Source organism: Cydia pomonella, chromosome 19, assembly GCF_033807575.1.
Source record: "Cydia pomonella isolate Wapato2018A chromosome 19, ilCydPomo1, whole genome shotgun sequence".
Classification (NCBI taxonomy): Eukaryota; Metazoa; Arthropoda; class Insecta; order Lepidoptera; family Tortricidae; genus Cydia; species Cydia pomonella.
In genome coordinates this window covers 16,042,579-16,070,392 of record NC_084721.1, presented here as the reverse complement: position 1 = coordinate 16,070,392, position 27,814 = coordinate 16,042,579, and the positions used below count along the sequence as shown (strand labels likewise).

The 27,814-nt window shown below is 35.0% G+C and overlaps 1 protein-coding gene across 3 annotated transcripts in view; it reads left to right on the top strand.

The window, feature by feature from the left end:
* Positions 1-27,814, top strand: part of LOC133528297 (neural cell adhesion molecule 2-like) — a 525,889-nt gene that overhangs the window by 136,636 nt on the left and 361,439 nt on the right. For all 3 annotated transcript variants that reach the window (XM_061865629.1, XM_061865628.1, XM_061865630.1), the window contains one exon: positions 3,869-4,051. In XM_061865629.1, the coding sequence (XP_061721613.1) occupies positions 3,973-4,051 (79 nt within the window). In that variant the 5' untranslated portion in view covers positions 3,869-3,972. The remainder of the gene's footprint in view (positions 1-3,868; positions 4,052-27,814) is intronic.

The following is a 27,814-nucleotide window of genomic DNA, read 5'->3' as shown; positions in this document are numbered from 1 at the left end:
GCTGACAACATATATACAAAATAGCATTCCTCCAATATTCAGCGCCATATATTGAAAGGAATATATGATTATTTGACCAGGAGGCCAATTCAAACATACAATTTACAAGTACATTTTGATATCAAAATTATAACTAACTGATGTAATTCCGTTATCATCCACGCGTGCATTTCGCTCGTATTTATTTGTAAATGTATTGGTGCGAGCGTAGCGCACGGCCGAATAATAATGACAAGATAGAAAAGATGATAAATAAGGAGAACGTTTTTTGTGCTTTTATTGAGAACGTTCTCCCTATACCTACGATGAGAAATACTAACGAACGAGAACGTTATCCATACAAAACGAAAAACTTTCCATTTCACCTACATAGGACTATTCGGGGCTACGAAAAATACGCAGGACCACATTACACTTGTTTTAAAAATATAGCTTGTTCTGTAGAGAAAGTGAGAAAAATATATCTTTGTCTCGCTCGGTAATAGTCTGTCATAACCGAGCACTTAATGAATCATTCCAGAGTTCAGCGTTAATAGTCAATAAATTATAGTCGTTAACAACCAGGTCTGAAAGGTGTGGGCTTTAGTGCTCCAGTGAATTATTGGGATATTAAATGTTTCGTTTTTAGGTTATCAAATCCAATTTTATAGATTATTAGCGTTGACATTTATGATTCGTGTTTGAGCTTGAGACTTATTCTCGTATTGTGTTGGTAATAACAGGTTAGGAATTTGTTCATTCATTCATTCATTCATTCATTCCTTTAAAATTATGGTTTCAGTGCAGTGGAACTATTGCGCCAGTATCAAGGTATAAGGAGCTGTAAATACGATCAAAATTATACGGTTAAGTAGTACCAGTTGCCGATTCACACTATGTACCCACTTTTTTCTTACAAAAATAAATACTTAAGTTGTTTTGTTTTAGAATATATTTTATGCTATTCGTGCACTATGTTTAATTTAGTTTAGTTTATTTATCTCTCAATACAATGTTCAAAGTTAGTGTAAGAGGATACATAAGCAATTACTTATCGTATAGTGATCGTCGGATACAATGTGAAATTTAATATTATTACAATACAATATAATATATGTTATAGAGGTAGTTATATACAATGGTATATATATCTATCATATAATATTTGCCATATCAAAATGTCAAAAATAATTAATAGGAATAAAGAAAAAAAAACTGAAATTGTACCATGATACTACAGAGTACCTATCAATGAACAAGTTAAATATGATATTCAAACAATGTCAAGTAGAAAATAAAAAAGAATGTCAACTGAAAACAAAAACCTTAAAATAAATAACAATAACAATATACATATTAGAAATTACAATCTACATGTAGTTGGTCAGATTCAGTCTATTTTGAAAGATATTCCTTAACTGTAGTAGAGGGATTTCTTTAGTAAAAAATGTTTATTATGATTGTTTGTATTTCTCTATGTAAGTGATTGTAATATTCGTTTGGAGAAATAAATTCTTAAACCAAACCGTAAACCATAGTACAAGACAGTGTACGGTGATTTTATCAGCTCTAGTATAGGTTGGACTTTACAATTAACACGTGGAGTGGACTACCGGCCGTTGACTCCAAAATGGTGGATAACGCGTTTCAAGATTAATTCTCCATTCACTGCATACTACCACATTAGTTTACTGTATAATAAGCTATCGATAATACACTTTAAACAATATATATTATATATTCTCCCGGCCGGTTTCGACCACGGCGACTGTTTCAGCTCCGTCGAATACGTTGGTGTGCTCGCAAGTGGCTCGCGTAGCCGATTTTATTTGCGAAGACGCGTGCACACAACGGGCAAGAAAGCACACCATTCACGTAATTGTACGTAATAGCCGCTGGTGGGCGGAACTTCAGCATCCCGTCTGACATCGAGTTCCACAAGTCGACGGGATTCAAAATCATTTGTTTGCTTAACTACGAAAGATCTCCACACAGGGCGGTCGGCCGCCTGCTTCTCCCACAGAAACGGGTCAATGTTGCAGCTCTTCATGTGGCGCTTAAGCACATCTTTATACCTGAGAAACAACTTATACTATACTTATACTTTAAACAATTTTAATGAGCAAAAAACAAAGGAAAGCAAATCACGAGCCAAACTATCAAGATGGCGCTGTAACCGGAAGTGCCCGTTAGGATTTTGATCTGAAATTATTATTAATATAATCTGCCAGTGTCAAAAGTGACGTTTCTGTTTGAAGAAATGTCATTTTTGACATGAAAACAAACTGACATTGATTGTAAATGTTGTTGAGTTATTTATATTATAGTTATATATTTTTTTTTATATCTTTTTAGTTACTCCCAAAAATCAGTGTCATCCTATGACACTCCCGTGAACAACCTTTACGAATCTAACGATACCTCATACATCAAAATCCGTCAAGCCGTTTACGCTATTGGAGGCCACAAATAAACAGACATACATACACTTGAAAAACATTACCCTCCTCCCTGTGGCAGTCGGGTAATAAATCGGCAAGATCATAAATTTTATGTCGTCATAAGTATCCTAATACGGATATGATGATCGCACTTATCTACGTGATAGCGTGATAATGACAGTGTCTGTCTCTTTCAATCGTGTGGTGATAAAAGTTAGATTTATTTTCTTACGAGGATAACAATTAAAGTGTCCGATTCAGATTTAACAACTTATTATAGATAGTGTCATTCACGACAACGCGTGCCTTGCCTTGACTCATATTGACATGATATTAAAGGTTAGATTTGACAAACCTGCGCGTCATCGTGGATGACACAAACTGTACGGTTTGGAACTAGATTTTTGAGACCTTGACGATTGTCTTGGAGACTGAAGCGCATCTTATTCTATTTAGAATGCGCTAATCAGCGTGAGAGATCATCAAGGTCATATCAAAATAAGAGCATAAACATAACAAGTTGTTAAATTTGAATGGTGGTTAAAATTTATACACCTACAGAAGATCCAAATATTATCATTTTGTTTTAAAAAATAAGCAATTTCGTTGATCACAACACACCGTAAATACCGTTGGAAAACAAAAAAAAACGGAAAGTTGAAACGAGGGATTTCTTATGCATGGCCTTAAATGGATTGAACTGTAAGTTCAACGTGGAAAAGTAGCCTACATCATGTATTATAAAATCTCTAAAGTAACTGTTAGCAACCGTTTAGACCTCAAAGATTTTTTCAGTGTTGAATGTTGCGGTAAAATATTTTAACGGTACAAAAGCGTCCGAAAGTGAACAATTGCTGGAAGTCTCCGAGAAATGTCAATATTGAGAGAGGAAGAAATTTCACACTTACTTCCTGACCAAATATTAACGTTAGGTACTTATCATTTTCTTTGAATTGCAACTATCATTTATACATAACAATTTTTATTCAAAAAATTTTGGTTATTTTTGCGTTGCTGGCAAAAATTTCAAAAATCCATTTTTATAAAATCTTATTGACTCATTCCCTGCTACATGTATCATATGAAATTTGGCTTTTTCATAAATTTTGGCTGATCAGAGTCAATATTTTCTCTGGAAAAGCCAAATTTTTTTCGCTATTTCGGGGTTGATCCGATAGTAAAAGTAACTCGACTTCGCAATTAGAATAGAGACCTGCATTAAAACCCCATAGTGGCAGACAAACTGTAGATGATACTCGTAGATTGTCGGAGTTGGATTTTTCAGACAAACTTGCAGAAAATATGAGAAAAAACAATTGACAAAGTTCCTCCGGGTCTAACTGAGAATTACTTGAGAACCAAACCCAAGTAGTTCTTTGGTATCTCACCAAACTGCCTGTCCGAGATCCAATTCCATTTTCCTAATTCCACTTTTTTTATTGTTTCAGATGCGAGCAACGGCAATTCAAAATAAACAGCGCGTTTGAAAATGTTCGTCTGATCCGATGTGTCGGACTGTGTTGGTGTAGTGAGTGATGTGATCAGTGATGTGATGGTGGCCATCATGCTGCCGGCGCTGCGGGTGCTGGCTCTGGCGGCCTTCGGGGTGGCGTACGCTAATCTAAATAATGGTGAGTTTAGAAATATACATATTTCCATACGGAAGAATGGTGCTCCGGACTATCGGGAGTGCATGGAGCCGAAGCCAACCGAACAATGCTACCCTTGCCTGTGTCATGGATCTCACGCAGAGGCAGTACCCACCAGGATGTAAGGACTATTGACATATCTAAAATATAGCCATTAGGTGAAAGTCATTGAGTAAATACTTGGCAAAGGAATAAAAAACTGAACCTTAAAAAACTATAAACAGAGATATTGCTACTCTATTATTGATAGTATTGATACATTAAGTTTGAGTTAGAATTCAATACACACAACATGTCGCATGACTACTTCGAATTTCACCCTCAAATGAGTTTAATTATGTTGAATAAACAAGTACGCAAACATTACATGCAACATTCAGTACATATTTACTCCATAATGTAGGGTATTCACTCAAAAGGCTCTGTTAGAGATATATTTATGGAATGATATATATTCCAGAATGATTATACAGGGAAAAATCGAATTTTCGTTATCTGCCTATCTGCCAGTCTTATAATTATATTCGAGCGTTAAAAATGTGTTTCGCGGTAGAGCCTCAAGACGTGTATGTTATTAAATCAAATTATTATTTTTTATTTAATTATTTAATTAACGGCTTCCGGAGAAATGAAAATTTATTATTATTTATGCTTTGAATTATTTTTGAAATCTGAAAATATCATTTATTAAGAACTATAATCTAGGTTTCAAAGATAGAAGGAATGATTATATCTTCAAGCCACCCACAAACCGAAATCCATCAACACAATCTTTGCGGTTTTCATCTGTCAAAAAAAAAAAACATAATAAAAATTTAAGGCTTTGTTTTAGACGTTTTGTAAAATAGGTATGGGCAAGGATTCTCGTCCAAGTGGCAACGGCCACCAGGCCCTCGCAGACATAACTCCGGCTTCCCCATTCCGGGCATGTTCAAATGCAAATTTCCGTATTAGTGCTTCAACGCTTTATACACCGAGTCGCGATGGGCCGCGAGGGACGCGAATCAGAGCCACGCTAAATTCACAAAAAACGTCGTAAGCGACATGCTACTGGAACATTCAAAGTTGTCAATTTTTTACCTTACTCCCTTGACATAAGGCGAAAACTGTATATTTATTTTAGAACGATGTTAAGTACTTAAGACTCTTACTTTTGAAGAGATGAGCTATGCTAAACAGCAGCGGAATGACGTTATTTTTAAAACCTTAGGGTGTTATTTGGGATTTCTTGAACATGCTGCGAATGGAGAAGCTCTGGGATTTTTCTGAAGATGTAAAAAAATAATTTATTTTGTACTGCGCACAGTCGCCTGCCAACGAAATCACATGTAATTTTTAAAAAAAAGATTGGTGGTATATTTTGCTAGTGAAATAATCAATTCGAATTCCGTTTGAGGTGGTTATAATTTTTTTGTTTTCCTTATAGTATGCGATTTAGTGATGACTTGGTTGGCAGTCCTCAACTGTGCGTGTCTCCAGAAACTTTCTGCCTCGCACAGCTAAACTGTGGAATGAACTGTCGCCTGCGGTATTTCCGGACCGATACGACCTTCAAACCTTCAAGAAAAGAGCGTACTCCGAACTTAAATTCCGGTAACGCACTTACAACCTCTCTGGTGTTGCAAGTGTTCATGGGCGGCGGTAATAGCTTACCATCAGGTGATCCGTCTGCTCTTTTGCCTCCTATGTCATAATATCTGAATTTTTATTGGAAAAACAGTTTTGATCCCGCACACTGTCTAGATTTGAAACTTAAATTAGGATCTGCAACAAAACCCGATTTTATACAGATTGCAACATCTCATCTCCACTTCAAAGAAAACAGTGATCACCACTTATCAGATGGAGCATATAAATTGACATTTATTACCACTTTGAAACAATCCAATTAGTATGTAAATTATCCGCAATGCAGGCTTCGTCAGGTGGCCACAGCTGCAAATCAGCAACATATAAATTGACTTACGTTCAAAATTAATCCTGGCTGCCAATGTGTTCAGTGACTAAAGAGCATAACACCTTTATAAACTAAGAACAAGAGAACATTACTTGCACCCATTTAACTTCTTGTCGGTGTATAAGGATCCTGACTGAATGTTTACTCATATTTTTGTATTTTTAGAACGATTTTTTCTGCTCTCTATAGCACAACCGAGGTTTGAACCTAAGATTTTTGACAACCACAGACTTATAACGTGTGACAACTTATATGTGCCGTGGTATGTGTGGTGTGTGTGGCGTAGAATGTGCGAGGTGTGTGAGACTTTACACGTGCATCTGTTAATTATTTACATTATACAAATTTAAAAATGCTTGAACCTTATATGTTAAAAGAATAGAAATGAAATAGTACATTACGATACAAGTGCGAAAAATAGGAAATTCGAAACGAGTGGCGATAAATTAAAACACGACCGAAGGGAGTGTTTTAAATCGACACAAGTTGCGAATTACCTATTCGCACATGTATCGTACAACGTTTTACAGTACATATGGCCCTTTAAATGATCGACACAGTAACGTAATATGCTAATTTTCGCACTAGTGCGGTAAAGTGGCACCATATGTACTGTAAAATACTTGTCCAGTAGTATTTTCTACCGCTCGCTTGTGTCTCGATTCACAGTTTTTAATTTTTTCTAAGTTACAACAAAACTGTCAATATAAAATATACTCTTCAGTGAGTAGTTAAAGTAAAAAGTTCTGTACGACGGTAAATTTTAGTAAAATAATAATTTTGAATGATACGGAATCTAGTGGGAGAAACATCCACCGGTTGAAGAATACAAGCGTTATCGAAAAACTATAAAACAAAACCTTTTCATTCTAAAATCGCCTTCGCGGAGCTACGAAACTTTGCAAATCCGCGTATTAAAAGCCAAGTGACGAACTCACTAAAAGAGGTTATCTCCTCTTCTACTAAACTTCAAAATTCAATCTTAATTCTCCACAAATAAGGTTTGTTTTCAAAGAACCTCATGAATACAAATGGCCGATTGTCAAAAGCCAACCAAGTGGCATCCAGATTTTATGGTAGACTGTCTCCCATAAACCGGTCCATTGGTCTTTATAGACAACTTTGTGCCCTGATACTACGTCGTTAAAGTCTGTTTTACGGTGGCAAATGCTTTTTGGACATTTCCATGTGTAATGAGTCACAAAACATCGGTTTAGTGAATTTTCTGTGTTCATTGTAGCCTTTATGGGACAAGAGTTGATACTGGTTTTTAATTGCGTGAATTTTCCGTGAAATTGGTACACAGTTTTGTCGTTGGCGATATATATTGTACGTTTTCAATACGAGTACACTTATTGGCTTAAATAATTAAGCTCAGATAATTTGTTAAGTAAATTATCTTGTTTATTGTGACATCACACAATGGGTGAACTGAAAATATATAAATTGTATACTAATACAAAATACAAGTCTTCTCTGCTTTGCCTTAAGGCTGACTGATAGAGGATGCCGAAACGATAAGTTCTGTGCAATACAGATTAAATAAATAAATAAATAATAAGTAAACTAAATAAAAACCGGCCAAGAGCATGTCGGGCCACGCTCAGTGTAGGGTGCCGTAGTTACTCTTCCGTCACAATAAGCTAAAGTGGAGCTTAAAGTAGGTATAGTAAATTGTTAACCAAAGGATGAAGCGGTACCTTTCACATAGGCAAATTTGCATAATCAGTACCTAATTAAAGTAAGTCTTTTTACTATGAAGGGGAAACTTTTTGCGATAACTCAAAAACAGCTAAACTGATCATGTCCGCTATAGTTTTCGTTTAATGTATTTCTTAAGCTCTACTTCCACGATTTTTTTCATATTTTTTGGACCTATGGTTCAAAAGTTAGAAGGGGGGGACACATTTCTTTTTTCTTTCGGAGCGATTATCTCCGAATATATTCACTTTATCAAAAAATGTTTGTTGAAGACCCTTATTAGTTTTGAAATACCTTTCCAACGATATCCCACACTGTAGGGTTGAAGCAAAAAAAAAATTCACCCCCAATTTACGTGTAGGGGAGGTACCCTAAAAAAAATTAAACTTTTAGATTTTATTGTACGACTTTGTCGGCTTTATTGATTTATATATCCATGCCAAATTTCAGCTTTCTAGCACTAACGACCACGGAGCAAAGCCTCGGACAGACAGACAGACAGACATGGCGAAACTATAAGGGTTCCTAGTTGACTACGGAACCCTAAAAAGGGACGGGAAGCGTGGTCGTGGTAGAAGGCGCACATCATGGACTAAAAATATAAGAGACTGGTTAAAAGTGAAGAGCACATAGATGGACTAATTCGCATGACTGAACATAGAGAGACATATAGACATACTCGTATGGTCGCCAACCTCCTGGACGGAGATGGCACGGGAATAAGAAGAACCTAAAAACAAAGAAAAAATAGGGCACACATTTATATGAAAATAAATATTAAATCAATATCTCGAATATGTAAAAATACACACAAGCAAGAATAATATAACGTAATATACAAAAAATATTAAGTACGTATATTTACAAATACGCCAGATAAATTATTAATTTTATTTCTCCATAAATGTACGTAAAACAACCTCTCTCTTTTAATAGCAGTTTATTATAAAAACAAAAAACAAGCGCACTCAGATTTCCAGTAAAACTTTTACAAAAATACCAAATGCATTTTTATAGGATATTTCACACAAAAGAATACACTTGTTTTAATTAAAGTCGTATCAACAACGGCCAATTTGCGGCCAACGGGCGTTCTAAAGTGCGTCCACACTGAGCACCAGTGGCTGTAGCACAGCCGCATTTTATTACTTGTCACTTACATCGCTAGTCACTTACATCACTTGTCACTTACATGCCTGTCACTTTTGCAGTTACATGTGAACAGGCAGGTGATGTGTTACATGTGTTTGTTAGAACGTGACAGGCAACTACAACCGCTGGATATGATCGTATGCGCTCACAATGCAATTTGTAATATTGAAGGGTAAAGTACCTATCTTCGGCACATCGTACATAAGTTCTGAAAACCTCAACGGGGTTTGAACCCGAGACTTCCGGATTACAAGTCGCACGCTCTTACCGCTAGGCCACCGGTTATGAAAAAAAAATCATAAAAGTTCCTGTACTTACCCAGATGTTTTGATGAAGTTTATTGGCTATTTTGTTGAACTACAACACTAGCAAATGAACGAAAATACCATTAAAATATGCAAAAAACTTTTTAAAAATGTGTCCACAAATGTGAGTCGGTTGAAACGCCCGAATAATGACGCTGGTATGGACTCACATTTAAGCAAATTTAAGCAAAAAGTATTCGACGCCAAAAAACTGAATGCTAATGTAACCGCATGGAAGTGGCATTTCATACCGCACTGCGACTGCGAGGTTCGGGAGCGGGGATGACCGCCTGTTCACTTGATATTTATTTATTTGTATTTGGTATCTATACCTTGCGCGTTGAATGATGGTCACATCGGCGGGGAGCGACCCAACCTCCCTTCCAGGGAGGTATCGAACGACATCCATCCATGTTATGTATCAAATCTTAGGGATCAATATCCCTTAGATATAGTCCACTACATCCCTTTGGGAGCTACGCGCTATAAGTAGGCAAAACCCCTATATCTGCATCCACTCCAATTCATACTATCTTTTAATTGTCTGTGGAACACGTATTCGTTCATCTTAACGCTTGTAATTATAGTCTCTTAATTTAATACACCTTTCACGTTACCGCTTTCGTATCTCTTCTCACCCCGCGAGCAACCCTGCGCTACAGGTTTTATTTGGTGATTTATTTTTTAAATAATACATAAAAAAACGTACATATTACATATATTTTCTTTATTGAGCCTTGTCAAGTTATACTCGTTTATTAATAATAATATAAAATGTACAAGCTGGTCTATCTAAGCCCTACAAGTAGTCGCTAGTGTTGGCAGCATTTGTAAAAGTTTAACAGCAAAGTTAACTATACCCGCGTCAGGCACTCACTTATTTTGGAGCGTAAGTGAAAAATACGCCAAGGAGGTGTGAGCAGAAAACTAAGTGTCAGCTTTTGGCTGAGAAAGTCCACATTCAACGTTATTGAGAAATAAAGTTACGCTGAGTAAGGAATTCTTAAGTTAAAAGTTGTTACTGTTTTTAGTAAGGGAATAAAACGGGATATTTTTATTCGCAGTGTGTGGTTGTCTTTTTATGCATTCTTCAATGCCAAATCTAACAAGAACGTTTTGAGCACGGGGATTATTCAGATAGTCATTTTATTTCTAGTTGAAGAAATGATCCTGTAGATCATATCCATAACAATTTTGATAACAATAAATTACATTCTGAATAGCCTAAGCATTAGACTTTTTATATTCGATTATATTTTATTCAACGAAATAAACTATTATAATATCTTTAATATCCCACCGGGTTGATGGGGAAAACGAATACTTGTAGAAATATTTTAACTTTATTCATTTGTTACAAACATAATAGCAACCAATTTACAATAGATATTCCAAGACGTCTCACTATAGCTTGCTCGTACGCGAAATGGCCGCTCGTTACCGCTTACCCGCCTTTTTATAACAATTCAAAATGGCGGGAACCAGTGACAAGTAAGAGTAAATTGAGACTCTTTTTTAAGCTTGTCATAAATAAAAGTAAGAATAGTTAAAATATAAGCTATTTTTAAATAATCCTTACACAATTGTGTGCTGTATTAAAAGCTTTAGGTACCAAAAACCTACCAACAATGGTGTACAAGTTCAACAAATTATTAAGAAAGAACATTTCTTTTGTGTATTTAGGTACTTTTTTCTTCTTTTTATGAAAATATTTTGGTTATGAACTGCGGCATTAAATAAATATTCACTCCTGAATGGAGAAATTCGAGTTACTTTTGAAAAATAGTAAGGAACTTTTTGATTTAAGTTGAATTGGGTAGTTTTACGGTGTATTTACAGTCAAAACCGACTAACTGAAGAACGTAAAGAAAATTCGCAGAATTCTAGTAAAAATATAAATAATATTGTCACAAATTATTCACTATGCGTAAACCTCCTCATAGATCAATACCTTTGCAACAATACCTGGTGAAGAAAAAACAACGTTCAATATACAAAAAATACCTTTTTCAAAAAACACAAGGAACGACTATAACCTAAAAAAAGATTCGTAAAAATGAGGGAATGGAATGAAAACAACAATTGTGAGAAATTGGTATTCGGAAGGGATTCTCGTAAGAAAAATAGAGAATAAAATTCCTTCGAAATTAGATGAAGGACGGTAATAGGGGAATTCGATAGCGGAACATAGTAGGCGTAAATGCTTTTGAATTTTATATAAAGTGAGTATGTGACCGACTTAAAAGTACGAGTAATTTTATCGATCGTGTTTTTGAGGTCGATTTTAATTAAACGATTTGTTATAATTTATAACTGAACTTTCATACGTTTTTAAAAGATATTTAAACCGGGAGTAGGTCGCGAATTTATTTTCTTACCTTTATTTCTAATGAATGAATGAATGAATGATTTAATAAATGAATGAATGATTGAATGAATGTTAATATGAATCAAACAAGCGTATATATACAGGTGTTACATTTTCTTACCTTTATTTCTAATGAATGAATGAATGTTTTAATAAATGAATGAATGATTGAATGAATGAATGTTAATATGAATCAAACAAGCGTATATACACATTTGTTACATTTTTGTTTTTTGGACGATCCTTGTTTTGCCATGACTGGCGTACATATATTGTTTTCTGTTGTTCTAACGTTTGAAACAAGATAAAATATATTTTTTCGTAATGATAATAAAATATTGCCGTATATTTATGGACAACAAGAGCAAGAAAAGAAGAAATCATAAAGTGTGCATCACGAAATGGACCCAACTCAGCATAACTGCTAGTTATAAAGTTAGCGCTGGTCTTCCGTAGGACCCATTCGGTGATGCCACGATGATAACTGACATGTATACATGTGACGTCCGCGCGCCTCTGTCCGCGCGTCCGCTGTATCTTGGGGGCCTACCGCAAAAACCGAAATTCGCAAATTGCGGGGATCTTTCTCTTTTACTCTTAGTAAGACGTAATTAGAGTGGCAGAGAAAAATGCCCGCAATTGACGAATTTCGATTTTCCCGGTGTAGCCGCCCTGACCTGCGTGACAGTAATAAACGAGCTTCCATCGTACGCACTTGTTTCTTTGCTAAGTACTTACATACATATCAGTGGCGACGAGGATACGTAGTTACATAAAGATACATAGTTATTAAAAAAGAACAAACGTCAACAAATAAAACAGCCCCATAGTTATACTGTTAACTTGTGTGTAAAGTTTTACAAATAAAATAAAAATAAAATAGACATATTATACAATTTCACTCTTTTTAATACAATTTTATTGAGTTTGAATTTTTGTCGATCATAAAATGATTTTAAGAATAATAATGATTGCACTAATAAATTGCTCTGTTATATTTATGTTAAGGTTATATTTGTGAACTGTTTAAAAGTTCTTGTTTTAAAATATTTGATTTCGATAAACCCGCTTTACGCAGCGGCTTACGTGCGCGATGACTTGTGAATGCGACGCGGCGCGGCGGTCCAACGGCATTCGGAGATCGCTCATCTAGGACACTTCCATAGATATCAAAGGATTGAATTCACCCGCGCCGCGCCGCTCCGCTCGTCTTATTCACTCACGTAAGACACTGCCTTAAATATGTTTCAGTATGGTTTTTCAAGGTGGTATACGACCATGACGATAGCCTTGGTGATTGACGTGCATCTCACGCACGACATTCACTTCATTTATCATGGACTAATCAGCGTGATCGATTTTCAAGGTCGTATCAAAATATCATCAAAACTGTAACTAATTGCTAAATCTGAATCGGGATCTTTGGCTATGTTAGAATATTTTTTAACGAAATTATCCTTAAGGCAAATCTTCTTAATTGTTTCTATTCTGAGAATTTTTGTACGTACTTGGATATTATAGGTAAAACAATTCGATGAAAATCTCTAACGAGTTCTTACTAACCACCTTATATTTATAAAATCTAAAATAATAAATAATTTTAAAAATATGGACCAATCTTACACAAATCGACGCTAAGCCGTATAAGGCTTGTCTTGTGTATTCTAGACGACGATACCTAATAGTTAAAAGACAGATAAGTAAATACCTAAATACTTAAAAATATATATGTATCTAAGGAACAAATATGTGTGCAAAACGCACAATTGAATGCTATTACAGGGATTCAAACCTAAGACCTCCTTCTTCGCAGCTGCTTCGTAAAAATTTCGTCTAATAAAATCTCTTTTTCTTGATATTCACTAACGCATAAGGAAACTCGCAATGAAGTACGTCGTAAGTTTGCAAAATGCTCCAACCACTTAGAAGTCAGGAGTTGAGTTATATTTCAGTCTCGTTCTGGATTCACACGCGCACTTTACCGTCGGTAAGGAGCCTGCTTTAAAACACAGACAATTTACGAAGTATATAAAAGAGTGTATCTGAAATGGTGGGAAAATGCTAATGACAGGGTCGAGTGGAGAAAACGAGGGGGAGGTCTCTGCCCAGCAATGGGATGCTAAAGTAGGCTAATTAGAAAAAAATCCGCCAAGAGCATGTCGGGCCAATGTCCTTGTAGGGTTTCGTAGTTATCGTAGGGGGCTATTAGTAAGTATTAAGTACATTATAAGCGTAAGGGAGTACCTTCGCAGCGCTTTGTATGTCTTTATACAACGAAGAGAAGACTTAAGTATTAGAACGAATTAAACTATTTTTAGAAAATATTTCAATTTGTTTTTTATTTCCAGTAGAAACACTACTATATAAATTATAAACTGAAATAAATGTCATATACTAAGAAAAAGTGACCAAGGCCTCCACTCTCTCTCTCTCTCTTTCTCTCTCTTTGGTCACTTTTTCTTAGTATATTTCAGTTTAAGAGAAGACTTTTTTGCAATAACTAAAAAAGGCCGGATCGATCATGTTTGTTATAGTTTTTATTGAAAGTATTTACTAGCTTTTTGTTTTACGATTTTATTCATATTTTTGGGACCCATGGTACAAAAGTTAGAATGGGCATAATTTCCGAAAACATTTAATTTATCAAAAACATCTATCTAACGATACCCCACACCATTGGTTTAAAGCAAAAAAACAAAACAACAAATACACTTTGTATGGGAGGTAACCTGAAAATCTTTTTGTAGTTTCTATATTGCCGTTCCAAGCCGCGGTTGGACAGAGCGTCTGACGGACATGGTGAAACTATAATGGTTCCTAGTTGACTACGGACCCCTAAAAAAGAGTGACCCCGTAAGTAATATGTACGTACAGGGTCAATCATATTTTTTATATTACTCATTGGCATGATTGCGGAATAGTTCTAGAAAGGAAAACAACTCTAAAATTCCTATTTTTTTACTGAACTTTTTTATAAAATTGTTTATTTTTTAATATAATACCTGTAATACTTTTTTACTCCGAATTTTCTTTAAGTTTCTTTTTGTTGAATTTATCCTTCAACTATATATAGCCTCTGAATTTTATCTATCCTGGGAATTTTTGTAGTTAGGTATTATAATTTAAAAAACATTTCTCGATAATCTCTAAAGAGTTCTTAGTAACAAGCTAGGAGTATAATTTGATATTGTGTTTGACGCTATTTATAAATTAAGCGTATTTTAACCCTTAGTCAAATTTGCCAGGGGAATATAGGCCATAACTAAGCCACATTTACCATAGAACCTAGACTTTAAATCACAAGTTTAAATAATTCATGTAAATACGGTTAAAGGTAAAAAACATCCTTTATAAAACTAATGTAAATCAAAATAACATTCTTTATTACTATGAAAACGTACAATGATCATAATACATGGGATAGCCGCCCAGTAAGCGAAGTTGCTTGTGTTGGGAGACACCGCTCTTGCGTAAGTACATGAGGTAGTTACGTAATATCATTTAAAAAAATTCAATCACGTCTGTCGCATGCATTCGGATAGGTGGGCTAGTACTCGTAATGCTAGTATAGCGACCAGTGGAACACTACAACGGGCTAAACAAAAATTAAGCATGTTTGCGTGTGGATTTGTGCTCGCGCGAGACTGTATATATATATATATATATGAATGAATGAATGAATATTTATTGCATGTCACATTACATAAATTGTTAAAGGTGGTACATTTTAGAAGGTATACATGTGACGCTCTGCAAGGGCATAGCAATTTAAGCCTTAAATTTAGACAACTTAAATCTACTTAGCTTAAACTAGGTACATTTTAATCATTTATTATAATGGATGATTTGTATTTTCCTAATCATATTCTTCACTAAAAAATTCATCTAAGTTGTAGAAACATTTACTTGCCAGAAATATTTTTAATTTATCATTAAACAACTTAGGTTTATTTAGGTCTTTCAGGGAATTCGGAAGGTGATTATAAATTTTTATGGTCATGTAATGAGGGCCGGACGTAACAAGCTTTAATGTGGAAAGTGGCAATCTTATATATATATATATGTGTGTGTGTGTGTGTGTGTGTGTATATATATGTGTGTGTGTGTGTGTGTGTGTGTGTGTGTGTGCGTGCGTGCGCGTGTGTGTGTGTGTGTGTTAAACAATTTACGAGTATTTTTTGACATTCATGATGAGCCTTAGAATATATATCTAGTGCTTTATTCATTTTGTTATTATATAAGTGGATTGACTTTTGGGAAAATTGTTTGTTGGTAAATGTGGTTCTGGTGTTGGTGGGCATTTCATCGTTTATTATTATCCTTTTATACTTATAATGATATAAAAAAATATTTTCCTTAAAATTCACTATCGCATAAGGAAACGTGGAACGAAGTACGTCGTAGCTTTGCAAAATGCTCTAGTTATTCACTTTCAAAGTCAGGAGTTGAGTTATATTTCAGTCTCGTTCTAGATTCACACTCGCATTTTACCGTCACTAAGATGGCTGCTGGAAAAACATAGATAACTTACGTACTAGATGAAGTAAACAGGGTATTCTCAAGCCTTAGCCATATTTAATTCATATGAAATTAATGAAACATCCATTTTTGTACGGTAGTAGTGCTTTTGGACGGTAGTAAAAACTTAGGAAGGGTGCTGAAAAAATATAGATAACTGATATACAGGATGAAGTATTTAAGACGATCTTCAGCATCACCACATAACGACACTTATTTAGAATAGAATAGAATAGAAATAGTTTATTCATGGCAAAAAATATACAGATAGAAAGAGGAACAAAAAGAAACTTATACATAACATTACGACATATAACATTACATTACATGACACATATTAACCACGAAATGGTCCCGACTCAGCATAGTGTTAGCCTGGGTGGGCCAACGCTGGTTTTTTTTTATACTACGTCGGTGGCAAACAAGCGTACGGCCAGTCTGATGGTAAGCAGCCTCCGTAGCCTATGTACGCCTGCAACTCTAGAGGTACTACATGCGCGTTGCCGACCCTCACAACCCGTACCCTCGTTGAGCTCTGGTAATCTTATTCACTGGCAGGAACACAACACTGAGTAGGGTCCAGTGTTATTTGTCTGCGATTTTCTGTAAGGTGGAGGTACTTCCCCAGTTGGGCTCCGCTCTAGATCTGGAATGACATGTGCTGTTCTGTGCCCATCTACACAAAACAAGATGATATTCACAGTGCCCATATACCTCTCTTGAAATGTATGTTTAGGGGTGAATCAACTTTTTATTTTTAGTGGGAATTGAGTGTATTTTCAAATGCTGCAATAACAGTCATAAGATGTGGCACCTGAACGCATCATAAAGAGCTTATAATATGTGTGAAGCAGTTTATTTAACGGTACATAATTAGACATTAAAATATACATGATGTTTTGTCTTTTAGCTTTGTTTCGCTTTAAGCTTATTTCACTATCCCACATTCACATTTTATTGCCTTGCATTACATAGTATTAGCCACATCAATTATCTGCCTATATTTAACACTAAAATTACAGTCGAGAAAAATCGTATGAGATAGAAAAACAAATCGAATGGTGTGTCATAATGTAAACGTTCCGTAAAACGGAGTCTACGGGTGGTATTCTATGGATGAAACGACTTTGGAGCAACCGTAGACAACAAAATACATGACTATTTAAATGAATAATATGTGGTTTTCCTTCAGAGGAAGGCCCTTGTGCACATAAATCATCCATACTCTGATGCCACATATAAAACTTAAAAACGTTTTGAGACATTACTTAGTGTCACTTGCACCATTTCACGAACCCGAGGTTAACCGGTTAAACCTGGAGTTACCATGGTTACGAGTATAATATGACACTGGGTTAACGGTTTAACCTCGGGTTAGTGGAATGGCGCAAGTGGAGCTTAGTGTGCCCCTTTTAAAAGGCTTCGTATGATTGTAAAATGCAATGTGCGGTTTCAATAATTGATGAGATTCGTGAATTTTATAATGGTTTGTTATTTTATTTATTTTTTATTATTTAAACCTGGGAAACAGGCAAAATAGTACAATAAAATAATTAATTTAGACAATTCACAGCCAAAACAGTTGTCACTTACTTATGACTAATATTATTTATGATTGCTTAGACAAGACTTAATTTATTAGGTTACTACAATTTTTAAATGTAGTAACCTAATAAATTAAGATTTAAATGTTAAATTAATTCATTTTAGGGAATAATATGCTCCTGACTTTGCAACTTAAATAAACGTTAAGCGGTTTGGTGGTTCGCGTGAAATTTGCTAAACATGTTTGTTTGAAAGTACGCTACTTAAGTACGGACACGAATAATGCCTGCAAGAAATAGCGGTGTAATAGATTTTGAGAATTTTGCGAGTACTGTAAAATTAATGAATTTTACAACAGAAGTGGCAGTGATCTCGTCACTTTCTCAAGTCAAACAGTCCCTGCAGTCCCTCGACAGTTTCCCATTAACCGACAACTTCAAAATGGAATCCGGGACTTTATTTTACTTGCCAACTTGCCCCTGACTTGAGCTTATTGCCTGCACTGACAATAAAAGAATTAAACTTGGGTTCCGCAGCTGGTATACTGAACGGATTTCTGAACAGATGCTTCCTTTGGACGCTTTGACATGTGAATCCTTTTACTTTCTTCGAATTTAGTTTCTTTCTGTTCGATTTAATTTAATCTTTGAGTAGGTAAGTATGTTTAAAAAAATACAACGGGTGGCACTCCGGGAGTGCCGGCAGAAGTGAAAACTTGAATATTAACGTTGTGCATTTTTGATATTTTGGAATGGTTAGGGCATAATTTTGCACGAATTGCTTTAATTATCAGTATAAAAGTACTATCATTTATGTGGTAAAGTACAATATTAATTTATTGCGCTATCGTATACAAACATGACAATTTATATTACATTAATAATTTAACACTTCAGAACTGTTAAAAAAATTTAACAATAAAAAGTTTATCTCTCAGAAAAATCTACTTCCATCCATAATTTCAACGACTCTTACACCATCATCATTACTAGAACCATCATCGCCAATCTCTAAAACTGATACGATAGGTTTAAGGTAGCTGAAATTAGAATGATTTTGATTCGAACCTATTTAAATGTCTAATAGAGACCGCATCAATAGTAGTTTTCATTGATATTGTAACAGTTTTTCGATCAGGTCACGTGTCCGTCTTACAAATTTTCAATCTGTCGAATCTGTCGGTCACGTGACCTGTCGCGAGTTTAACATTTTTTTCCCCATCACAAAAAGTCCACAGCGCCGCTAAAGATGTTTAAGTTTAAATTGCATTATATAGGTATAATTAGGGATATTGATTTGACACATTGATATAAAATGAATCATAGATACTTACTTAAACTTAGAGATAAGTTTAAGAACATTAACATTATTGAGAGTACACTGTCAATATATTTATGAGAATATTCTCGTTTCTTCCTAGAACGTGCAGAATGTGGAATGAGTTGCCTCCTGAGGTATTTCCTTTGCGCTACGACATGGGAATCTTCAAGAAACGGGTATTTAGGGTTCTCAAGGGTCGGCAACGCTTAACTGGCTCCTATGATGTTGCTTATGTCCATGGGCGACGATGACCGCTTCCCATCAGGTGGCTCGTCTGCTCGTTTGCTGACTATACTAACATAAAAAAAAACTGTATCTACATAAAAATATTGTCAATTTGAAGAAAAACTGTGACATAGGCGTAATTAATTTTAATACTAAAAATAAGCATAAGTTCGCAGTGCCCTTCACTTTGAAGTTCGTCACAAAACTGCTATAATAGGTAAATATTATGTAGTTATAGGCTTATAGGGTAATACGCAATTTTCAAGATTTATTTCGAAATACATAGAGTTCACTGAAGTAGATAAAACCTATATCTCACTCATTTAATCTTGCACGGGTATTATCTGAAATGTGTATTCGTTTGAAGATAACTTTGACTTTGAAGCATTATTGGCTCAATGGAATGAGAATTTCATTAGATTATTGATATTGAATTGTTATGCGATTACTACAAATATTTTATTATTAATTTAGTCCTATATTTAGACATGGAAATACCTTATAGTTGATTTTGATATAATGCGATAACTCGCACTTATTGATGCGTGCAAAATGATTTGCGAGTCGTATCAGGCATCTCGCTTGCCCTTATTGGTTCGCGCAAGATTAACTGCGAGTTGTGTTCAGGTATCATAACTTTAACTAGTTTTATAAAGAAATCCAATTAAGATATGATATTTTTAGTGATTAGAATAAATAATAAAAACTATAAGTAAGCTTACACTTACGAAAAAATGACAAAATTTAATCTAAGATTAAACTAAAAATAACCTAAAAATCACTCCTGCAGCATAGTACTGAAGACGCTGACAACATTCGCTGGATCGTTAGACTTATGCGAAGTGGTTCCTTCGATCTCCTGTGGTGTCTCTGAGTCTCTTCGAACTAATTGTGAAATATGAATATCGCTCTATATATTTAAAAATAAAATAAAAAAAGATTAAGATGAAACGTATTTTCAAAGATTAAAAGAATGAAAGTATATACTTATGAATTTGCAGTGCATGCATGACCATGTATGTTCTGCGAGCTCGAATTTAAACTTTCTTATATAAATACTAGGAGAAATACATCAGTTTGCTTTGAAGATATTTAAAATATTAAAACATGAATGAACATTAAGTAGGTATAACATTTTTTTCGGTTTAAATCACGTGTTTTTTTAGTCAATCTTGCGACATGTTTGTGTCTAGTAGTAGCCAAGATGGCAATCGTATATCGACAAACACCAAGTGAATAAAGAATGTATCGAGATGGCAGATGCTACGAAAAGTCCCGTGACTGAACATATTTATTGCACAAAATATATACAAAAATGTACAAACGTACAAATGTACGAACTTAATGCCAAACGACATTGTCTACCAGTCAACCATAGGGCCAAACAGAGATACTTACCTAGAATTGGTACATTATCGAAGATTCAATTCGCGTTTACCATTAAAGCAATAAAAATTGGGCATCACTAGATTCTGCCCGCAACCTTTTTTTTTCAATGTTTGTTAGTCCATAATTTTAGGTCAATTCACAGATCATTCTGGTCCCACCTATCCTACCAGCAGTTCGGCACTGTCATAAACGATATCGAGAACGTAACTTAATTTCTATGCATCTCGCTCATACTCGCATATAAGTGCGACTAGTACCAATAACTAGTCTGTAAGGCTTGTGTTGTGGGTTCTTGACGACGATAAATTTGATATGTATATAGTTATGTACAAATACATATGTAGATAGGAAACGTCCATAACTCACGAACAAATATTCGTGATTTACTTCCTGAAACTACGCTCTTCGTCAAACTAAATTGAACCATTTTGAAACCCCAAAGGAATCCTAGAGAATAAGTTTTTAAAGTCAATTACAGTGAGTTCGACACACGCTTGGACACGAGTACGTATTATTTTAACCACTTTATACGACCCTCTTGGAAATAAAGGGCTTATGTTACTATAAAAATGGGGCGCTTACGACGTATCGTACTGGTAAGTTAATAGTACCAGATGTGACTGAACATGGTTTATTAGGAAACGAACTGAGAATTTAACAAATTTAAGTTTCAGCTTTAGATGGAATTGTGACTTAATCTCCTAGAACGTAATATAGTGAGACAAAAAATATTAATTTACTTACAAATAGCACATATACTTTAGGGACATGGAACGGATTATATCTTAGCTAAGCGCTTTTAATGTATTTATTTATAAAACTAGTGGTTCTGTCAGGTGTAGAACTCGGAAAAACAGCGTTAGTTGCACAACTAACGCTGGGAAACGCGCACCTTTGCGCCGTTGTTGCAATTCATACAATATGTATAATGTTCACGACCGCAAACATTTTCAATACAAGCAGAGTAAGTTTTCAAACTTGACGACGGGTCTGGCCTAGTGGGTAGTGACCCTGCCTACGATGCCGATGGTCCCGGGTTCAAATCCTGGTAAAGGGCATTTATTCGTGTGATGAGCATGGATATTTGTTCCTGAGTCATGGGTGTTTTCTATATATTTAAGTATTTATAAATATTTATATATTATATATGTCGTTGTCTAAGTACCCTCAACACAAGCCTTATTGAGCTTACTGTGGGACTTAGTCAATTTGTGTAATAATTTCCATTAATAATATTTATTATTTATTTATTAAAAACAAATCCTTGAAATTCTAGCCTTGAGACCACTTAATATAGTTGTGCAATTTGTATCATTGCCATCTAGTCGCTAGAGTGCGTTAAGTTTATAGTTTACTGTAGCATTACCTTATCTATATTATGTAATAGTTCTTAGTGAGAGCGTTTTAGAAGGTAGGTTCACGTGTATTGCAATGTATAACTTATCATTTATATTATTGTACTTGCTTCTGTTGCTTCTCCAATAAAGAAAATAAAAATAAAATACTTAGTTCTTTCAGTCGTTATCACAATGAACTCACAATGGTCTAAGCGTCAAAGTGTATTTGCAAAAACATTTTCCTTAATCAATTTAATTGCCCACTATCCCTCGACCGAAACTCCATCGTCCAATACAGCCAAACTTCTGACAACCTAAGACCGGCCGTGTAAGCCAATTGGTCCCATACAAGTCCCGTTCTTTGAAAACTTTTAGTGAATTCCAAACTTGTCTGATCTATTTTGTTCCGTAGTCGACTGACAGATAGCAAGGGCAAGTTGCCTCATAAATTTGACTCGGTACTCTAAAAGTGTCACAGAGTTGGAAAGAAGTTTCGTATCAAGGGTGGACATGGAATCCTGAGTTTTACAATTGAACGTCAGTTGAAATTAAAATTTATTGGGATTATTGGTAGAAATTTGTAAGATGAGGTGGGTCTCTATTTGTTTCCCATAAAGTTTTAAGTCCTAATGTATTGTTTGTCCGCATTTTCGTTAGCCATAATTTAGTTTTTCTCAGAAACGCGTAACAATTTAGGATTGCCATAAAACAAACCTAACCTCGCCTATCTATAGGATAACCTAAGGAAATTCCTGAAAAAATAACGGTTTCAGACTTATGACTAATGATAAAATGACTATCGTTACATTATGACTTTCAATAATTATGCGAAAGAAAGGGATCCGTCATGAGGTTTGTGGCAAAGTACATGAATTTTGCAAAATGATTTACCTCTTTTAATGCTTATTAAGTAAGTGTTCTTATAAAACGCGCGATTAAAATTGATTTGAAATCAGATAATTTAATGACAGTATATTGTTTTACGCGGTAAACGCAGCGGTAAGAGCATTGTCATTTTCCCTACATTCCGTGAAATAAAAATAAAGAATCATCTTTAATATTTGTTTTATAAATAACAACCCCAAGCAAAGTCTCTTGTAGTCTATATTTATTTTCCGTAGCAAATGTAATGTTACTTCTTTCCCGAATTCGTCAGAATATGAGATCCTTAATAAATTTATTATGATCTTCATTTAATATAAGATCCTTTTCCTCTTCATTTGATATTGTAACATAGCATTTTGTAGCCTGAGTTTTTACCATTCAAATTACACTTTTATGCCCTGTACCCCCAGTGTAAATATTTTCGACAGCGAAACGTAACGTACGCGTTTGCGTTAAGTGTCATTTTGTATGAGATTTTTGACTTTCCATAACGTCTCGCTTGGCGCGCTGTTCAAAAACCCATACAAAATGAGACTTAACGCAAACGCGTACGTCACGTTTCGCTATCGACTAAATTTGAACTAGGGGTACTGTTGGTGGTAAGCAATCCAGCTCAATTGTAAACGGTCACACTTGCAGCGTTTAGATACTTGAAACACGAGGGCGCATACATTATGCATAGTGCTTCAAATTCAAACAGTTTTATGAAGACGTACTTAATAATTTATGAAATACCGACGACTATCGGCAGCTGAACCTTTGCGCACAAACATGTAAGCTGCCTTCATAAAGTGTGTTCCTTGAATCCCTTTACATCTTGGATTTTTCTAAACCATGCGTGTTGTAATCAAATAATAAAATACCTCTTGCGGGCCTAGCCAAGTGAAAATTAAAAATTAAATTATGCATGGAAACGAGCACCTAATTTTTCTTTGATCTGTTTAGCTAAGCCCCCAGATGATAAAACTAGGACTTGCAATTACAGAACTTAAAATACCTTCACAATTTTTAAAGAACTCCATATTGTACGATTTATCAGTAGATTGTAATTGTAACCGTTTCTTCCCTAAAACTTCCATGTAATAAGTCTGTGCAGTCCGTCAACTTGGGCTCGAGACAGATAGTCGTCGGCAGCAGGAACTTTGCTCATAAACATGTCGGCTGCCTTCATAAAGTGGGTTGCTGTAGGCCGCGACTCACACCGGGGGACCGAGATTGTTATTGCGAATAATTTAATGCGTTTGATACAAATGTAAATGTTTCTTACGTCTTCTGTCTTCGAATTAAATTTTGTCAATAACTTTTTAATCTTCTTTTGATTCCTCTTCTGTAGAGATGTGGAGAAAAGTTTGGAAAATTGGCTTCCCTGGTTAACTCCTGAGTGCGTGAAATATGGTAGTGAGTATAGTTGTGACCTGCTAGTTGAACAAACTATAGTTTGCGAAAAAACTGGTAAGTTGTGGCGAAAAACCTGTTGCTGCAAATTTTTGAAGTATGATTGTCGGGTACGTCAAATGCCTTTTTAAAATTGAAATACCCATGACCCCGCACGATATTACCGAGGTACTGAAATTTATGTATCCTGGTGATGTTAAGATAAATATAAAGATAAAGATAGTTTATTTTTCAAGTAGCATATTACAATGCACTTATTAACGTCAAATAAATCCACGCTGGCTCTAACCTTAAACCTCTGACCCGAGAAGATTTAAATACCTTCTACAATGTAGAATATGTCAATATGAGACTGGCAAGAAACTGAACGGAATCCATCTTTTCAAGATATTACATCTTATTACTAACAACTAAAAAGTACGATTTAAAATAATATGGAATTCAAAAAAGAATTTAGAAAAAGAAGATTTCAAATATCATATAGGTACTTTCTTATAGAAATTTGATGCACTTGATTGCTAATGCAGGACGTTATCATTGCCAAACATCCCTATCCATGATATAATCGCTTATTTTGTACTATAATAGCGAAATGAGTTTTTGCTTAACATCAGTATTTTTTTTCATAATCATGACATCAGTTTCGAATTTAAAGTCTGTAAGCTCGTTGATAATATATATTTTTGGTATTTTGTTATAGGATTTTATACAATTTCCCAAGAACGACTTTATTGTTTTAGTAAGTCCGTAAGATATTAATTTAAGCTTTCCTGTATTTCTTGTAGCCTTTGGCTTATTAAGATTCGTTGGAATATTGTGTAAGCTTTTCCTTACAAACATTACTATTTCAAATATATATATATAGCGACGGCAGAGTAAGAATGTATATTTCCTTGAAAAATTCTCTTATATGAGATATGATATTAAATAACATTAACAATAAGTTTTATAATTTAGATATAGGTTAACTGGAAGAGATCCCTCTTAGGAATAAATTCATCTTTGTACTACACAATTATTTTCTATCTGATGTAATCAATATTTATTTTTCTCGTACAATAAAGTGTTTACTTACATAACTACTTACTTACGTTTTTAGTTTTTAACTGACTTTTTTTACTACTCCATTGGTTCCCAACATGCCAAGCGTTTTATCGACTTAATAAAACGTGAGTAATTCGTCGAAAAAAATTTTAACATGATATTTTTGTTGTTCAAAAATTATAATACATTTTGCCAAACAGACATGTTTCCTTGGCTTCGCTTCAGTGTAAAAGCGGCAAGTCTCGAGTTGCCGGTACAAAGGCTTTGGTCGCAACTCTCCTGACGCGTTCTACTAAAACTTTCTAAATAATTGAGGTTTCTCGTAATGCTTGGGTTTCATCAATTTCACTTATTCAAGCCCGAACCAATGTTTCTTTAGCAGATTTTCCATATTTCAAATTCGTAATTGTTTAACTTAAACAAATAAACTCCTGAGTCCCAAGGGCCCTTATGAAGGCTTTATTCCAAAACGTAATTTTAACTTTGATTAAAGTCAAAGTTCCCAATTCAAAAACGAAACTAACAAGCCTGGGACTTAGGAGGTTAATATTAATTTTAAATGATATGTGCATCGTATGTATTACATACCCTTAAGTATCTACCTTACTACCTACGTATTAAGTACGCTTAGTTAAACAGAAAACAAATAGAAAATTAAATACTAAGTAAGACTAGGTTATGTTGAACAACAGGCATTCTTCCAGACAACTTTTGGGTACCAGGAAACTAGGTACTTACAGCTTTGAACGGGTAGTGCATATATATATATATATAATTATATACTTAGGTAATTCAAAAAACGTAAGACAGAAATCATATTATCTCCGTGTTTTAACATAAACCGCTTTATGGCTCAGTTTTATTGGTCAACAATACAGCATGCAAGTAACTCCCCGCAGGCGATAAGGTGGTTTAACGTCTAGTGAAAGTTTTGGAAATCTCTCGCACCACCCCACATACGGGTCTTATCGACCACAGAAAACAGTTTCCCGAAAGCGGGTCCTATGGCATGCTTTATAGAAATCTCCCACATCCCGCATTCTGGCCTTACGACTAATGAAACTGAGCCATTTTAGAATGATCAAAATTCTCACGCTTTATATATATCCTCAGAAAGAATTGTGTTACTAAAAGATCAATACAATGTTTATGTATGGATTGATTTGTACACTTTAGATAAAGTGTCAATCCACGCGACACTTTTAGGACTATCAGCTTAGACACGATTTACATGGAGCGAGCTTGTCCCGCGTGGTCCATTTACACGGATCACTTTAAATGCAGCGCAAGTTCGAAGTGCTACGTGCAACGATGTGCTTCATTGATTCAGTTGACAGCAAATATGTGAGTTCACCTCGTCCGTTAGACGACGGAGAGTGTATATGTGAATTCCTAAAGAAATATTTTGTCGGGATACTATTTATTTATTTACGATTGGAAAGAGAAATAGTAATACAAACCTGTTATTTTCAGATAAAACCAGCATCAAAAAATACCACAATTCCCACGCCTCATTCAAAAACAAAAACCATAAATTCGGAAAAATTCCAAACACAAATTCTGCATCGTCATTCTGACGCTGGGAAAAACAATAAACCGTCGAGCAGAGAACGCGCCGGTGTTCCAATTTCAAATTTGCCAATCACCGAGCCCGTTTTGCTACTGGCTTGATTAAATTCGGTCTTTATGTGCGTGGGAGCAGCGTCTTCGTATTAACAGGGCCATATTGTGTAAAAGTGTTCCCTTTTATTGTCCGTGCATGGGGAATGGGCCCATGGAAAATTTTAATATGGCGGCTTTGGATGTTGTGCTTGATGAATTGGATTGGGGTTGAATTGCTTTGGTTGTTTTTTGCTGTTAAACTTAATAAAAAACAGACTGTGGTGTTTGTCATTACATGGTTCATAAAGTTGAAAATGTGTACAGAAATTATCTATACAAACGAAAGTAATTAATTTTATTTTCTTCTCCATATGGCCCAACAGGGCATAAAAGGAAAAAATTGCTACATGTGTAAAACCTTTAGAATAAATCAATAACCAATTGCCAGACTTTCAATAAATTATATTTCCATTACCATACCAAAGATCACTGTCTGAATCACGTGCCGTCAATCATATAGAAGCGCATTGATCGTCAAAAGAATATCTCGAAAACATAATAACGCTAGCAAACGAAATATAACTTTAGAATAAAATCATAAGGTTCATGTTTGAATAGGCGAAGTAATCTCGCGAAGGTGTATCATGTTTTTTCGGGAAGATCGTACAGAGCGCCATTATACGCAGTTAATCCTTCCGAAATGTTCCACGGCTCCATATTGCTTCGTAAAACGTGAATTCGTAATGTGCGGTAACTGGCTGTGAGGCGTTGGAAATGAAAGTATTATAACCGCTGCGTAAGGCCTGCTGAGGGGCAAATTTAAAAACAGTTAAGCCAAGTGGGATGTGCTCAAACAATTTTCGGGTTATCCGATTTTCGAGTTTGTTAAATCTTGTTGGTGTTTTGTAATGGTGTAAGCACTGGAGTGTGGTATAAGGTTTTGTTACACATTTTTGCTGCTCAAAAATAAGTACTGAAGATACGTTTTAATTTAGGCGCAGC